The following is a 17,433-nucleotide window of genomic DNA, read 5'->3' on the forward strand; positions in this document are numbered from 1 at the left end:
CAAGAGGGTGAAACTGAACAACCAAAACAGGACACAGAAGAGCCCAAGGAAGATGCTGAACAACCCGCAGAGACAAAAGAGCAATCTGAACAACCATCAGAGGTGGCAGAGCAGAAACAAGAAACAGAACTACCCAAAGTAGAAGAGTCAGAAGAAACACCTAAAGATAGTGTTGAACCTCCTGTGGAGATTGGAGATCAGGCAGCTCAACGAGAAACAGAGACTGAAGTTAAGCCAAGTGAAGAGAAAGAAGAATTGAAAGAGGTTGATGCGAAGAGTCCTGTTCCGCAGGCTGATGTAACTACAGAACCAAAATCTCCTGAACCCAATTCACCCAGACAGAAATCTCCTGAAGTTCAGGTCACTGAGAGTGGGAAAGTGGATCTTGATGCTACTGCAACAGGTAGGCTGTAGTATTTTTAATTTAACTCAGCAGTTTTAGATAAATATTTATGTAACAGCTGTGGTTAATTGACAGATGGCTGTCAGCACCGATGATTTTCAGGGACAAATTTTGCAGAATAACTCCTAACTTATCCCTAGACTAATACATTGTATAAGCTTATTATTTAATTGTTGATATTTTACAGTGAAGTTTGTATTGATGCCAAGCGGACAAGTAGTAACTCTAGCCTGTAGTCTAGGCCAGTCTCTTTCTCAGCTTAAAGACCATTTCTCTCAGGAGTTAAAGATGCCAGCAGCCAGTATTTTACTTATGTTTGATGGTAAGTAAACTTATAATAGATTCATTGAAACACTGAGAGTACCAGTCAGATTCAGATGATAATTTCATATTGCTTGAGGTTAGATCTAAATGTGTTCACTTTATATTTCTTTGTATAATGTAATGCGCTAATTTTCTTCAATGTGTAAGCATACAGATTGTTTTTTATATTCACTAACACAATCAGTAAAAGAAGGGCATGATACTTATTACATTCATTTTTAATTTAGAACATTCCCATTAATAATGTCTTCACACTGCACGGCATTGCCTGGTTTCATTAGTCCAATCATGAGCAGGAAAGATGAATTTAAAACTGATTTATCTCTATAGGTAAAACGTTACCTGATGAGACCATACTAGCTGATCTAGGTGTAGGACCTAATGGTACGGTACAGTTAGAAATGCAGTCAGCTGATCCTTTATCTACCCCTATTAAACCCTATAAACCTCGACAAGAATATCATATGCCTGATATCATTACAGTTAAAATAGAAGCAGGTAGGTGGCTTGTCAAATTTTCAGAAACATTGTAATAAATTTTAATAAATATAAAGTGGTGTCTGTATTTTGGCTTGGAGCGTGAAATACTTAAAACTGCATACCAATATGTAAAGGAATATGGCCCTTACCTTTTTTGAAAGATTTTTGAAAGATGATTATCAAAGTGTTAGGCTGCAAACAGCTACAAAAGATCTGTTTATTTAAAAGTTACCACTCTGCAACTGTGTCTGTCAACTAAACATTCCACATAACTTCAATGCTCATGTGACATATTTGATATATTTACAGAAGATGGCAGTGGTAGTCGAGATGTTATCGTAGAAATAGAACGTAGTATGAATAAAAAACCTTTCCTGGGTGGATATCGTCACAAAGTGTCAGGAGTGGAATTCTTAAACGCGTCTGCTCAAACTCGACCAAAAGTTCGTCCCCCGAATAATATCGAACGATTCTGTCGGGATACACAGACGGTACATCAGAAGAACAGACCTCAACAAACCACTAACGATATGTCTACTCAAATGACTGGTATCGGGGTGTATGTCGCTAATCTAGAAGATAAAATGATCATACCTGGCAAATATGTGACAGCTGATGAGTTCCATGCTAGAAGATGGAAAATGGTGAGATTGTTATATTATTTTGGTCAAAATGTGCTTTTGATTGTCATAATATCAGAGAACAGCTGCTGTGTTTCAGAGTGTTGCAAATTTATGATTTTGTCTTATCATGGCCTGTTGTATAAAAATAGATTTAGACTAACATTTCTTGAAATATGATTGGTGAATATCATTGCTGCTATTATATCAAGTTCTTAGTGTTGTTTGTTTATGGTTTACCATAATCTTATTAGATAGTTATGGTAGAAAGCCCTACTTGGCAAATATTATCATAGCCTTAACATCTACCAGCTAACATCTCACAGTTCTTATTGTATGTTGTATTGTAATGATATTTTGCATAGCAACCAACTCCTTGTTATCATCCATTTTGTTTTGTAGGTTGTCATCATTCAGAAATATTACCGTCGTTGGTTAGCTAAACGGTATGTGAACACTCTGAAAGCAGAGAAAGCCAGGAGACTGGAATGGGAAAGAGCAGAAGAGTTGAGAAAAAAGAAAGAAAAAGAAGACAGAATTAAACGAGAATTTGAGAGAAGAATGAACCCTAATAGCAAGGAAGATTTTGACCTCTTGTTCCATGCTTTAGAAAGTGAGTAAGCTTAACTTTAAAGGTGTTATAGATACACTGTAGCTTGACCTATAGATAGTTGTGGTATTCATTGAGTGCTAATGTAAAGGTTTATAATTCAAGGAAAAAGTATTTAATCACTGGACAGCAAGAGGAGATCCTGTTTCATACAGACACAGCATGTTATAGTTGGATAATGCTGCTTTTCTGACACAATTTCCCTCATTGTACACTGCATGCATGGCCAGTTTTCATTTATTCTATACAGTGTAGAACAGGATGTATAACTCCATTTCATTTGACCAATCCGGTACAGAACAATACGACATAAGAATCCATTTCATTTCATTAGTCCAATAAGGCGCAGTAAGATATGAAAGTTATTTTATTTCATTATGGGAATAATAGCAGTAGTTTGTGATACTGTATTTGTTTTTCCTCTAGAATGGAGAAAGGTTAAAAAATACTCCAATAAGGTACTCTAAAACTCTATTTGTTTTTCGTATAGAATGGAGAAAGGAAGAAATAGAGCGTATAGAACTGAGTTTAACTGGAGCTGAGAAGAAGGCAGCACTATGTATGTTATTAGATCAGGAAACTCAACTACTAGCTGCTATAGATAGACATAAACTAGAAGCTGATAAATCTAATAAAACTAAACGAATTCAAGATTTCTTGGCTAAGGTACATTCCATTTTCTGTTTGCTTTAAAATTCAGGGTCCTGAACAGAAAGTTAGATCAAGTTGTTGAATTGTTTCAGGTGTTCAAGAAGATTGAGCATGTCTTGCATCCTTTATGATATCTGAGAAAAAGTAATTATAGTGGAGCTCAAATTCGATAAACTTGAACTTGAACCTTATAGGTAGAATAATGCTGTTTAGGATAGTCTTGTCCACCAGCAGATTTATCAGAATAGCTACAACTATTTTTTTTACAAGGATAACAACTTAGGTTCTTGAAGATCCTATCTACCAGCTGGTCCTCGGCCAAACCTCTTGACATTGATTTCACAAGGATAACAACTTTGGTTCACGAAGATCCTTTTTACCAGCTGGTCCTTGGCCGAACCTCTTGGCATCACAATTTTTTGAAATAATATTAAAGTTCATTCAAATTTTTGTATATGAAATTATTTTAAATTTGTAGGCAGCCGCACCTAAGAAATGGAAAGCGCGAGATGGAAAGTATGTTGAGATGGATACACCATATACCATCAGAGCCAAGGAATTACAGGATATTTATAATAGCATTAATATGAAATACTTAACACAAGATGAGAGACTGGATGTTCTATTAACATTAAAACATACAGTCAAGGTTAGACCAGCCTTTTGCTTTTTACTTTCACTTTATTAAGAAAATATACGTTGTAAAAGATAATGTTTCCATATTCCTAGGTGATTGATGGAAGGGTTTGTATGTTTGCCAGCAACAACTTAACGAAAGTATGGGTTGAGACAATATCAGATGTCCTCTGTCTATCCTAACAATTGTTAATGCAGTTTGAATAAGCGTCTAGTCGTCCAGATAGGACAATGTGTGCTACAGTCTGTGCACATTAAAGATCCCTCTACAATGCTACTGTCCTGCCCTTACACAATTTCTATCCTTGCATTATGTCCCACATTGCCCATTAATCAATATATATTTTATGACTATTGTAGGAACATGATTGTAAACTAACTCAAGAAATAATCGAGCTGATAGATCGTGAAGCTGATTTATTAATGAGAGGTGTTAAAGAAGATAATCTGGATGGATTAAGGAAAAGAATATCTACATTAGTTTTACAATATATTAAAACACCAACCTTCAACCCAGAGTCTGCCAAATTACTTAAGGTGCGTTATTTAGTTTTCATCAAACAGGTCACTTTGTTATTTGAGTATCAGTTGTAATATGTTATAGAGGTGATTGTTTTTGTCAATCTAGAGGTAGCCTGATGCAAATATATTTTTGCAATTCTACGTGCTACTTGCACTATCTATGAATGATATGGAATGTTTGTCTATGTTTTGAATATGCTTCAAGTTTTTATCCTTGGAGAATTTACACCTAAGAAGAAAAATACTCAGTCATAAACTGTTCCAAGAAACACACCTGCTTATCTATTGCTCTGTGACCTAGGCCAGTGTTTTCATTGAGACTCATGTCAATACATCTTAATACCAAACAAATATGAGCAAATATCCATCTTGCAGCACTGAAAATCTTAATGTTCAAAGTGTTATTGCTCAATGTATTTAAGTCTATATTGATGTATTTTATTTATCCTTCATTTTTTCAGATTCCACAAGATCCATCCGTATTACGTAAAAATATCTACTTCTGTCCCAGTTGTAATAGTTATCTCCCCTCAACGGAGTTCCCGCTTTCTTCCAACTCTACTAATGTTGGTAAATGTAGACGATGTGCCAAGATTGATAACGACGCTAGGATACGTCAAGATTTCAGTCACTATAGATACATGTTAAAATCGTTACGTCGATCAGAAGAGGGTTATAATGATGGCAGTGAAATTGCTTTCTTACTACAGGTAACTTACCGTTTACATAATACTTTAAATCAATCTGATAAAAATTTAGATTTACATGTTTTGTTTCATATACATTGTTTTTTATGTCGTTTACTACACTCAACATTCATGATCTTCCCAAATTTTTCTTTAAATTGTGTTCTCTGGAATTTCGACCATTAAAAATAGTAATAATTTATGCCACTAATCAACAACATCTAAAATATAACCAAAATGCAGATTGATTCAGATATTCTTTAATGAATTAATGTTTTACACGAGGATATCTTACTTGATTCCAGAGAAATTATTTTTTGATAAAGTTGATCTTAATTGTGATTCTATCCATTTTTATTACATTCTAAATATAGTACAAAAGAAACTATTATTGTAGGTTACCTCCCATTAACATATATTTGAACTTTTTCTATCAAGTAAATTCTGCACTTTGCAACTTTTGAATTTTTGAGGTCAATTTGATATTATGTTTTCAGGAGGCTGATTTACGGTACCTAGTTGAAAATATCTGGAATGGTCAGAGCGTGCTCAGTGCCTGGGAAGATTTGTACGATCTAGTAATGGTACGCTGGAATAAACATGAAGAATGGTCACCATGGAATTGTATTTTCTTAACCAAAGACGAGGCGTCTGCTCACGATAAATTGTCTGCTCTAGAAGAGGTAATGTTTATTTTGATTATGTAAAGTTGAATAATTAAATTACGATTCCGTTTAGACAAGTTGTATTAGATAAATATTTAAACACGTATTCGAGTTGATTTAATTATAAGAAATGACCTGAACATTTTTCAGTTTATCGATGTATAAACAGAAAAAACCTGTGTACACTGTATAAATCCGTGTAAGGCACCGGCATGTAGGCATAACCCCAGTAAAAGGGTATTGTTTGTGCAGTTAAACAGTTTAATATATAAAAAGAAACATTCGGGTTATTATCATGTGACCAAGAAGGCTTTTGATCCTGTTGTTTATTTTACATCATTTAATAATATCTGTCAACTCAATAACATTTTCTATTTTCCAGGGATATGGTCAAGTCTTCATCCACAAGATTAAACAGAAACATACCTTGGCTAGAAATTATTTCTCACGTCTGCCGGGCATGGCTGAGATTATCCGTCAACGTGCTGGTCAGAGAGACCTGGGATCTCGTGGACCCTCTGTAGCCGGTACCTCCGTTTCCAGAAGAGTTCCTCAAAAAGTTTAACTTTCAATGTCTTCTTCTGTTTTATTTTTTAACCTGTATGTACAATAACATATAGTCCAGTTATCTTAAACTTATCAGCTATGTGTAAACTTTTTCAAAAGGAAAATCAGACTCTAAGTTTGTAGCTGAAACTTAAGGAATATATAGTGATGTCTTTTGCATTTGCTCTGATGAGAACAGTATTTAGGTTTGTTCTGACAGAATGACAAAAGTTAGAGTTTAGAGGACTATATCCTTTGAACACTATTCCGATGAAGTTAGCTCAGAAGCTATTCTGCCTGAACAGAACTGAAGTTTTTACCAAGAGAAGATAAGAAACTTTTATATTGTAAATGTACATGATTTTTAATATATAGTATAATTGTATATAAGGTGGTATTTATTTGTGGAGAGTATATTATTATTTTAATTAAGAATGTGGGCGGGGCTAGGAAAGGGGGAAAGGGGTGCAGAAGATTACAAGACAACAGATTATTTTAATGTATTCTGAGTAAATGATCTCACTATTGAAGTTGTACTTTTAATAAATAAATTTTAGGACCATCAAAACATCAGCTGGATTTGAATAAAACTAAGTCTGTAGACCAATTAGATGACTAGAACACCGGAATAACTTGAAGGTTTAATGAATTTTTTGGCCTGAGATATGATGATATAATATAATATTGTAATAAAACTGTAACTTGTAATAAATGTATTTTTGTTGAATAATCTGTGATATTATAAAATATTAATTCATATTTCTTCCTGTTCTTATTCTTACTCTCCTTAATATTAGAGTATACACTGATTGCTAGGTACATGTTTGCTTGTATATAGATCATGGCTGGAGTTTCCACGGGGTGGTATTTTTGATATTTTTGTGGTGTAATGAGACACTGTGTAGTCTTGCCTCAAACTTTTGGACAATTTGTAATTCTATTTAGTCAGGCTATTTTCCGATATATAAATATTGTAAGGGAAAACCTAAGAATAAAATCACCAAATAGTAATGATAGTAATAAAGGGGAGTAATGCAGTTGATCAAACATCCTGAAAGGGTTATTGAAAGAATATGGTTGTAAAACCCCTGTTCCGTTTGAAAGATTGTGATATATTAAGAATCTGTGATAAGATATGAGCGGTGAACTAAAGCGATTTATAGTTAAGCTAATTAATAAATAAATTAAGAAATTTAATTACTGGCAAGATAAATAAATACATCATATTTTACAATTGCATGTGGACTAAAATTGTCAATATGGGTGAAATTGTATAGAAACCTCTAATTTGTACTTCTATATCTCTAATTTGTACTTCTATATCTCTCCAGAGGGATATTGAAATATTGTACCATTGTCTATTTATAGAAGTGAATTTATACTCTAGGTTATATTCTAGAGAGTGGTCCACTGTTGTTCTATTGTTTGTTTATAGAAACACCAGACATCACCTAACTCTGGGTTATATTCTAGAGAGTGGTCCACTGTTGTACTATTGTCTGTTTATAGAAACACCAGACATCACCTAACTCTGGGTTATATTCTAGAGAGTGGTCCACTGTTGTACTATTGTTTGTTTATAGAAACACCAGACATCACCTAACTCTGGGTTATATTCTAGAGAGTGGTCCACTGTTGTACTATTGTCTGTTTATAGAAACACCAGACATCACCTAACTCTGGGTTATATTCTAGAGAGTGGTCCACTGTTGTACTATTGTCTGTTTATAGAAACACCAGACATCAACTAACTCTGGGTTATATTCTAGAGAGTGGTCCACTGTTGTACTATTGTCTGTTTATAGAAACACCAGACATCACCTAACTCTGGGTTATATTCTAGAGAGTGGTCCACTGTTGTACTATTGTCTGTTTATAGAAACACCAGACATCACCTAACTCTGGGTTATATTCTAGAGAGTGGTCCACTGTTGTACTATTGTCTGTTTATAGAAACACCAGACATCAACTAACTCTGGGTTATATTCTAGGGTGTGGTTCACTGTTGTACTATTGCCTGTTTATAGAAACACCAGACATCACATAACTCTGGGTTATATTCTAGAAGGTGGTTCACTCTTGTACTATTGTCTGTTTATACCAGACATCACCTAACTCCAGGTTATATTCTAGAGGGTAGTCCACTGTTGTACTATTGCCTGTTTATAGAAACACCAGACATCACCTAACTCTGGGTTATATTCTAGAGAGTGGTCCACTGTTGTACTATAGTATGTTTATAGAAACACCAGACATCACTTTACTCTGGGTTAAATGCTAGAAAAATGATAGACGTTTTCGGTGGAAAAATAACAAGTGTAATTCAGATCTTGTTGGCTACATTTCGACGGAAGATTGCTGTGTAAACAGATATTGCAATTGGCGCGTTTCCATTGAGTCCAAACTCACCCGGGTGGCTTCGTCAATGGATAGTATTTTCCGAATTAAGTCCAAAGTTCCATCAAAGGACACACTATTATCCGCTTTATATTTTATCACCGATATTACACTAGGATACTGTACCAATGGAGGATAATTTTTCAAATCTTCCTGTTCTCCGAAACACACAATATAGGGTACGATATTCGGATTTTGACAAAGTTTCTCGATAACTTTAACACAGATTTGGTCTGCTAGACTTTCATGGAATGTATCCGGGTTTGTGAAGGCTGTTGTCAATGTTTTTGACGCATATATTAAGACATCAAGATCGGTGTTTTCAGATAAAGATTTAATTTTTGTGTTTATCCATTCTGCAATATTTCCGTGTATCTCTTTGACATTTATCATGTCTAGACTTATATTCGGCTGGTTTCTTAGAATGTCCAAATGGGCCTCCACCATTCCAGTCGAATCATGAAGATACAAGGGTGTGATTGTGACTGAAAATGATGAAATGAATAAAAAAGTACTGTATTAAAAAATCAAAAGAATAAAAGCGATAGAAAGACATATATAGATAGACCCCAATCTCATTTCTTAGAAAATCCAAAAAATTGATTTATATACGTTTTAGCCCCAAAATATGTGTCGACAGGCACCAAATTAAGTCTATTTTCAAAAACGATCTCGAAGGAGAAACCTTTCAGACGTTTCATGCACCTTCGCAATTCCTCAAAATTCCTAATTTTGAACCTCAACTTTGACAATTGTGCCACCTCCACATTGAGTCAGTTTGCCCGTATATGTATCCCAAGTTTATGGAGGCTGGCGCCGGTATTGTCCCCAAACACACTCAACATTCTTCTATTCAATTTGCCTTTAATTCATACCTGGCCCTCTTGATTCCCGTATGGTACTAGGAATATCGGGATAATCGACGTCTCCCAGATTGTAAACAAATTGTTTTTCTTTCTTCTTTCGCTCTGAAATATATATTTATCTTAAACTATAATGACCTGAAAGTTACATATGCTATGTTTTTTATGACAGTATTTTGCGACCAAATTACGCTCTAAAAAATAAAACAAGTTAGACTCACTGTAAATCAGAATGCCAATCAGGGTCAGAACGATCAAGGCGGCTAAACAACATAAAATGACAACGACAGCTATGTTGATCGGCTGGGATAATTCTGATGCATCACCAGGCGTTTTCTCTGTTACATTTTGAACAGGACTTTCAACTGAAAATGAAGGACATTCTCTAAGTTATACGTTGAAGCCTTCATAGAAGGATGTATTTTGAGAATGTTGGATATTGGACCATATCATTCAAACGACCAGATGTGAAGATTTCTCTATTACCAAACCAACAGTACGAAACCAGCCAATTTATTGATCACTATCCTACTACCAACTAACACGACTTATAACAGCAAAACATAGAATGCAATATCAATTAGCTGGAAGCGGCTGTTAATGTGTCATCTATCAACCAGTGGCGGCACAAGGCTCCCGAGTTCAGCCTGATTAAATGGAGGTTGAATTCAAAATGCACTTTGTAGAATCGCAAGTCTCTCTGGAGCGTCTGAGATAATTATCTTAAGAAAGTATTTGAAAATCGAATTAATTTGGTGTAATTGGACAAACGTTTTAGGGCAAAACATATAGAAATCATATTTCAAATTTGTTAAAAATAAGGAGGGAATAACCAAGTTTCGTCAGGATCGGACTATAAATTCATCCTTTATAGTGATCACACAGAGCAGCGGAGAGAGGTAACGACAATCTACATAATAATAATAAGCATCTAAAATATTAAAATTAAAGACAGACGGGGGGATGTTGGTAATGGAATCTATAAATCTAAGCAAATTGTGGACGGACTGACGGACAATGGGACATTAAACAATATGTACATTATCTAAATTGACTTAGATAGGCGAGTATGATATTTATACATGTACTGCAAGGCAAAAGATACGTCATGTGAACCATTATAATAGTAATATGGTGATGCTTACCTGGTATATCAATGGTTGTTAACTCCGTATCAAACGGAGGTAGAAAGATATAAGAAGATGCTGGTATAAACTTATATAAAGGTTTAGTATAATTATCATATGGTCTGACCATTATTCGATACGTTTTGTTGTTAGGGATCTCTATAAATTTACTGGCCAACGGCTGGAATAAAAAGTTACATATGGGAACTCAGGTCTAGATGAATGCCTGTGGGATGTCCAAAATAAATTTGTATGTATTTTTATATCTTGTGGGATTAGTGGGAACGTGAATTCTATTGAACAAAATCAGAAATACTTTGGTGATCATGAATTCAGGTGTATCTTGAACTTCTAAGGCCCGGCCGCACCACATACCCCATACTTCCCACCCTCATCTTGACACATGCAACCAGACTTTTTTAGAAAAAAACCTTACTTACCATTTTAACTTTGAATATTCTTTTGACACACATAAAATAATTGTCTGGAAACTGAGCACAGATGTGATGCCAGACAGCCCCTGGGTACGGTGGGTCAAAGTTTACCCTCAATCCACTGAGTTTGATGTCTGAGACGGTAATCGTTGGAGTCCATTTATATTCTTCTTCTTCCTCACCTGCAATTAAAGAAACACACTTCTTAATAATTCGGTATGCCCGACCCCGTCCCCCGATTATAAACCGAATACTACCTCTTAGAATAGACTGGGTCAATATTTCATTCATTAGTTGGACTTACCAGATACCATGATTAAAGAATAAAATCTCCATATAACACGATAGACCTATTAAACTAAAGTAATTATTGAAACACGATTTTAAGCGCGAGAACCGCCTTGATAATGATAATTTTGTGTACCCTACTTGCCCCCTCACCAAATCATTCATAAACACGCTATTGAAATAAACATCATATAAAATGGTGTGAAGAACGCGACTAGATTATAAAATGATACAAGATTATTAAAAGATAAAAGATTATAAAAAGGTACAGGATTATGGTATGATACATGCATTATAAAAAGATACAGAATTATAAAAAGATACAAGGTTATAAATGATACAAGATTATAAAAAGATACAAGATTATAAAAAGATACAAGATTATAAAAAGATACAAGATTATAAAAAGATACATGCATTATAAAAAGATACAGAATTATAAAAAGATACAAGGTTATAAATGATACAAGATTATAAAAAGATACAAGATTATAAAAAAATACAAGATTATAAAAAGATACATACATTATAAAATGATACATGCATTATAACATGATACATGATTATAAAAAGATACATACATTATAAAATGATACATGCATAATAAAATGATACAGAATTATAAAAAGATAAAAGGATATAAAATGATACATACATTATAACATGATACATGATTATGAAATGATACATGTATTTTAAGATGAGAAATAAGTAAATATTTACCAATAATGTTATAAGACATGTTGTAGAAAGTGAAAGTACAAGCGGCTCTGATCAAGTCAGTCACAACTCGGTTCAACAAGCCAATATATGTTAATATCCATTCAATAGAATTGTACAACAATAGAATTTCTTTGAGAGTATAAAGCCTACATAACACAGTTACACTTAGTGTCTTTTATATGTTTGTATGTGCACATACGGGCACTGTTGCAGGGGTCGAAACTGCAACAGTGCCCAAATGGGTATATTTTGCTCGATATCGATATCAAATCCGATATAGTGGGCTACTAAAGAATTCTGAGCCCAGTTCACCCAGGCGAGCATGGATAAAACATGGCACCATTTCTTACAACATCCTAGACAGTTATATATATATATATATAACTCCCCCTCCCCCGCCACCCCGTCACTGGCATGATCAATTGTTTTTGGGTCCGGTAAGGTGCTTTGAATCTCCCTTCTCACACTAACCCTGGGGAGCAAAACAAAGCCCAGCATTTAAGGTGGTATGATAGTACCAGAAAAATCCAACCTTGAGTTGGTTAATGTTCATAAATATGTTTTTGTTTGGTGTAAACGTACTTTACAATTTGTTACCTTTCCTTAATTATGTAATCTATTAACAATAAAAATCACTATCATTCCCCGATCGATCAAAACAAAGTTTTCCCTAATTCCCTATAAATAAAAATATTAATCAAAAAATAATCTGGAACCATTGTCCTTGATCAAACCAGAGGAAAACATAAAATCGTATCAAAATCGCACCCGAGAGGAAATTAGCGTATCCATCAAGCTAGCAGATTGTGAAACAGTAGCAATGAGTCAATGAGCCACCATTGATCTAAACTACCGTGTCAAACTAGATCTTAGCTACCGTGTCCAACTAGCTAACAGATTGTGACACGATAACAATGATCCACCATTAGTCTCAACTACTGCGCCAAACTAGATAACAGATTGTGACACAGTGGCAATAAGGCACCATTGATCTAAACTACCGTGTCCAACTAGATCTTAGCTACCGTGTCCAACTAGCTAACAGATTGTGACACGATAACAATGATCCACCATTAGTCTCAACTACTGCGCCAAACTAGATAACAGATTGTGACACAGTGGCAATGAGGCACCATTGATCTAAACTACCGTGTCCAACTAGTTAGCAAATTGTGACACGATAGAAATGAACTACCTTTGATCTAACCGTGTCAAACTAGATAATAGATTATAAGACAATAGCAGTAAACCACAATTGATCAAAACTACCACGCCCAACTATGTAACATTTGTGATACGTTGGCAATGAGCCACCTCTGATCTTAACTATCGTGTCCAACGAGCTAGATGATTGGAAGATAATAACAATGAGCCACCATTGATCTTAACTATCACGCTCAACAAGCTAGCAGATTGTGACACGATAGCAGTGAACCATCAATAATTTAAAATACCGCTTCCGACTAGGTAATACATTGAGGCAAGGTAGCAGTCAGTCACCATTGATCACAAATGCTAAAAATATCTTACATGGATACTGAAAGTTACAAAGATCTGTCCGGGGTATATCGGCAGGTTTCTGTGGTCAGAATGTAGAGGAAATGAAGCAAAAGGTAATCAATCAATCAATCAATCATTGCATAGTGATCAATATCAATTTATTGCAATTCACAAGTGGTAATCTGAGATTACTAGTATGTACATAACCCTTATTTTAAACTAACTTCACAAACATTGCTCTATCACTAGAGGTTACGCCTGCATGCCTATGCCTGTGCTTTCGTACCGCAATGTTACAACCTAAAATTCCTAATAGATATAGGGATTGTATAGAGGTTTTATAACCGTTTTATGTGTATCGGGGACACTGATAGCATCGAATTGTTCCATTCCAATTTTCAAACAAATGTCTGTGGTTCCTGCAATTCCACAAACATGTAGTTTATGACGTCACAAATCGCAAATATGCATGCATCTCATAAGACCCTTAACTATAATGACGTCATAAAACGCTTATTTTTAGGGAAATTGCTGGAACCACAGACGTCTGATTGAAAATTGGATGCCATGTCACGTCATGTTAAAAGGAGTTATTTGAAAAACATTTTAAAAACGGAGAACTGAATGTGGAGCAGGTTTAGAATAGTCCCCGTCTATGAACTAATAAATTATTATGTTATTATTCTTCTATATAGCAATATTTACCACATACTTGATTTGGGATTTACCGGTGCATTATTATGAGATCAAAGGCTATGTTTACTATAATATAGATTTTCTAAGAAATAATAAATGATATCAGCCTACAATACAACATGTTTCAAAGGTATTTTATTTGTATCCGAGTAAAGTTTACGGTTGATTGGGTCTTGTCTTATCTTTATAACATTGCACAATTTTTCTCTTTGTTCTGGATTTAAGAAGTCATAAAAGCCACGATAATGGCCTGAAAAACATCGATTGAAATTTAGAATACATGAAATTATTTACATGTATAGACATTCCGAAACACACGAAAACAGAAATCATGGAGTCTTTTTTTACAAACAGAATATCATACACAAGTCTCGTCCACATACGTTGAATTAGGAACAGATAGGACATAACAAATTTCAAATGATTGTGTTCATATAGAACAAAATAGAACGTAAAACTCAATTCATTTTATTCAACAAATAAGCTGAGAAGAATGCACGTGTCTCTCCTTATGGAAGCCGGCTGCGGCCATATCTACTGTCGATTTCTCACCCATGATAAAGCGAGAAAGCTTATTCGTCGTGCCTCGACCTCTCCTCGAGGGTAATATGACCGCAGCCGGCTTCCATACTCCTCTAACCATTTCTACGAAAGTAGGTTTGATAACTGGTTTGCATATGATTGTGGATAACTTGACCACTAAGTAATCAGGCAATTCCACTTGTACAAACGAAGACGGAGAACACCTTGCTGTGCGCAATAAAGGGAATTCATAAAATGTAATCATGTACTGTCCATACTCCGCGTTCTCGACAAGTCTGGGCACATACTGTCAAATATACTATATCGAGTTTATGACATGAAATGAAGTTTTGTGTCCTACAGCTGTATTGAATGGCTTAATGCAGATTGACATCGCATTACAGTGCGCAATTACGGAAATTAGATATAAGGGGAACCTGTATTATTCCTAAACAACCGAGTCTCGTCATAGTAGACACAAACAAGTCGACTGCAGTGAGAAAATGAAATAAATGAAAGAAAGTTTTACGTCCTACTGCTGTGCCTGAATGATCTAATAAAGACCGACACGACCCTTCGGTGCGCAATAACGGAAATTGAGTAAAAAGTGTACTTGTATTATTCCCAAACAACCGAAGAAACATAGTAGACACATACATATCTACTATAGAAAACAAATGTGAGCCCGCACATCATATCAGGTATTAAGTTACACTGCCCAGTAATGAGCTGGCAGTGAAGTATTAAAAGGGGACTCAAATCTTTATATTAAATTGACTATATTATCTTCTGAACGGAGACAGCTATTGAGATGGTATTGGTATTAAAATGTAGCTGATGATGCCAGAAATCCAAATATACTGATAGCTCTACATACACCAAATGCTACTTAATACCTGGTTTGATGTGCAGGGTCACAAGTGGCATTGTTTATCTTCATATTTCTGCAGGTCATCACCATGATCAATGAAGGAAAAAAATCAAATATATTACCTGTAATGTTCATTATGGTGTTATTCTGCTCACTCTTCCTTGCTAATATCATATTATAACACTGGTGATAATAATTTATAGCCTTTAGTCTGGGTGCATTTTAACACTTATATTAGCTTCAAGACATTTCTTCAACATTTACTCAGAGCTAATATATTGTATTGTTATATAGCACAGACGAAATATTTATACAACATTTTTAAAAGTCCTTCAACATTTTATAACGCTAACAACTATATTGTTATATACTGCAGAGTTTTAAACAAATACTAATTCAACCGAGAACAATAATCTAGTCTGGTTATCTTTATAATCATTTTATTGTTAGTCTTAAAGGATTATTACCTCTTAGAATGGACATAATAAAATTTCAAGTATCGAACTTGAGAGAACTTAAGAGAACATATCGTGGGCCCAAAGTTGGAACTATTTCCAAAATCTCCATTTTGAGAAAAACGTGGTTTAAGATTTTATCGCTCTTATTAAATCAGAAAATCTAAAAACCAAAACGTTCAATGGTGTTTCTGCTTGCAATAGAGATTGTTTACATTCTCTTATCAGTTTTCTTAAAATAAATTGCTAGAAAGGAACCAAACTTGTTGAAAAAGGACACTGATATTGAAGCAGTATTTTTGTATTTGAGGGGTAAGCTCACAAACTCTTCTCACAAACACCAATCAAGTTGTGGGAAGATGATCACATCCTCCAATTACAAAAAAACTGCTTCAATATCTGTGAATTTGCAGGATGTCTCGGTTAGAGTATGTCCATCATTGCATCAAAAATAGTGCCAGAATGGTTATGTCCTTTTTCGACAAGTTTGACCCCTTGCTAGCATTTTATCTTTGGAAATGCCAATAAGAGAATGTAAACAATCAGACACACCATTGAACTTTTCTGATTTTAGGCCTATAGGAGCGATAAAATCATCAATCTTCTTGTTCTGAAAATGGCGATTTTGGACATCAAGAAAACCAGAAATGTCTATTTCCTCGACAAAGTCAATTCTGGATGCAACTTTACATTCACAGATGGAAGTATTGTAAATTTTAAGGCACTGATTGGCTACTTGACACATTGTGAAGACCTAGACAATTATTGCATTAAAAAAACTCATGAAAAAAGAAAGATATCAGTTTTTAACTTTTTTTTCCTAAAAATGGACAGTCACTTTTGACTTTAGGCGTACGATAGTGAGTTTGACTTACTAGGACTAAAAACTAGAATCTCTTTATAAGGCGATATATCTTTAAAATAAACTAAGTATGTTACAAACTCAGCTCCGCCACCGTACAAACTTACTTCTGCTGTAAAGTTATGACACCAGGTAAGTCCACTGATGACCAAACACTCATTTCGGCCAAGTTTAAAATTTCAATTGCTTGGCCATATTAAGAGGTAATATACCTTTGGAGACATAAAAGACGATTGTCTTAGTTGCATTGTATTCACAGACAAATAATTTTTAATGCTTGGTCGAGCTTCAAGGAAAAGGGTTTAATTACAAGTAACATTGATTACATGTGACTTCAACATTAGCTTATAGTTTCAACAGTTACAACAGATGAAGGTTAGAAAACTTTATATTCCAAGTTAAAGATGGGTTTCCTTAGTTTTAGTGTCAAATTAAGCAAACCATTTGATCAATTAGTGTTTTTAATGCATTATCATGTATTATTAATCATATCATTATGTTCTTATTGCATATCATTAAGAGTTTTAACCAATCGTAAATGTCCATGTATGT

General features: G+C 34.6%; 3 protein-coding genes across 3 annotated transcripts; 1 reads left to right on the forward strand and 2 right to left on the reverse strand.

Moving 5' to 3' along the window:
• Positions 1 to 586: 586 nt before the first annotated feature.
• Positions 587 to 6,072, forward strand: LOTGIDRAFT_52457 (hypothetical protein; the record flags this gene model as incomplete). Its single annotated transcript, XM_009050022.1, has 10 exons — positions 587 to 725; positions 1,058 to 1,229; positions 1,527 to 1,851; positions 2,230 to 2,440; positions 2,928 to 3,103; positions 3,567 to 3,737; positions 4,085 to 4,261; positions 4,708 to 4,956; positions 5,430 to 5,615; positions 5,980 to 6,072. Coding segments are annotated over 10 exons (1,899 nt in total), but the record flags the coding sequence as incomplete, so codon positions are not given.
• A 2,070-nt stretch (positions 6,073 to 8,142) lies between these two features.
• Positions 8,143 to 11,278, reverse strand: LOTGIDRAFT_172846 (hypothetical protein; the record flags this gene model as incomplete). Its single annotated transcript, XM_009050023.1, has 7 exons — positions 8,143 to 8,160; positions 8,553 to 9,025; positions 9,416 to 9,508; positions 9,625 to 9,768; positions 10,549 to 10,711; positions 10,971 to 11,146; positions 11,269 to 11,278. The coding sequence occupies 7 exons, from the start codon at positions 11,276 to 11,278 to the stop codon at positions 8,143 to 8,145; spliced, it is 1,077 nt and encodes a 358-aa protein (XP_009048271.1).
• Positions 11,279 to 11,596: 318 nt separating this feature from the next.
• Positions 11,597 to 11,782, reverse strand: LOTGIDRAFT_80774 (hypothetical protein; the record flags this gene model as incomplete). The annotated part of the gene is made up of 1 exon (XM_009050024.1): positions 11,597 to 11,782. A coding segment is annotated over one exon (186 nt), but the record flags the coding sequence as incomplete, so codon positions are not given.
• Positions 11,783 to 17,433: the final 5,651 nt, after the last annotated feature.

The sequence above is a fragment of the Lottia gigantea genome, assembly GCF_000327385.1.
Source record: "Lottia gigantea unplaced genomic scaffold LOTGIsca_143, whole genome shotgun sequence".
In the NCBI taxonomy this organism is placed as follows: Eukaryota; Metazoa; Mollusca; class Gastropoda; family Lottiidae; genus Lottia; species Lottia gigantea.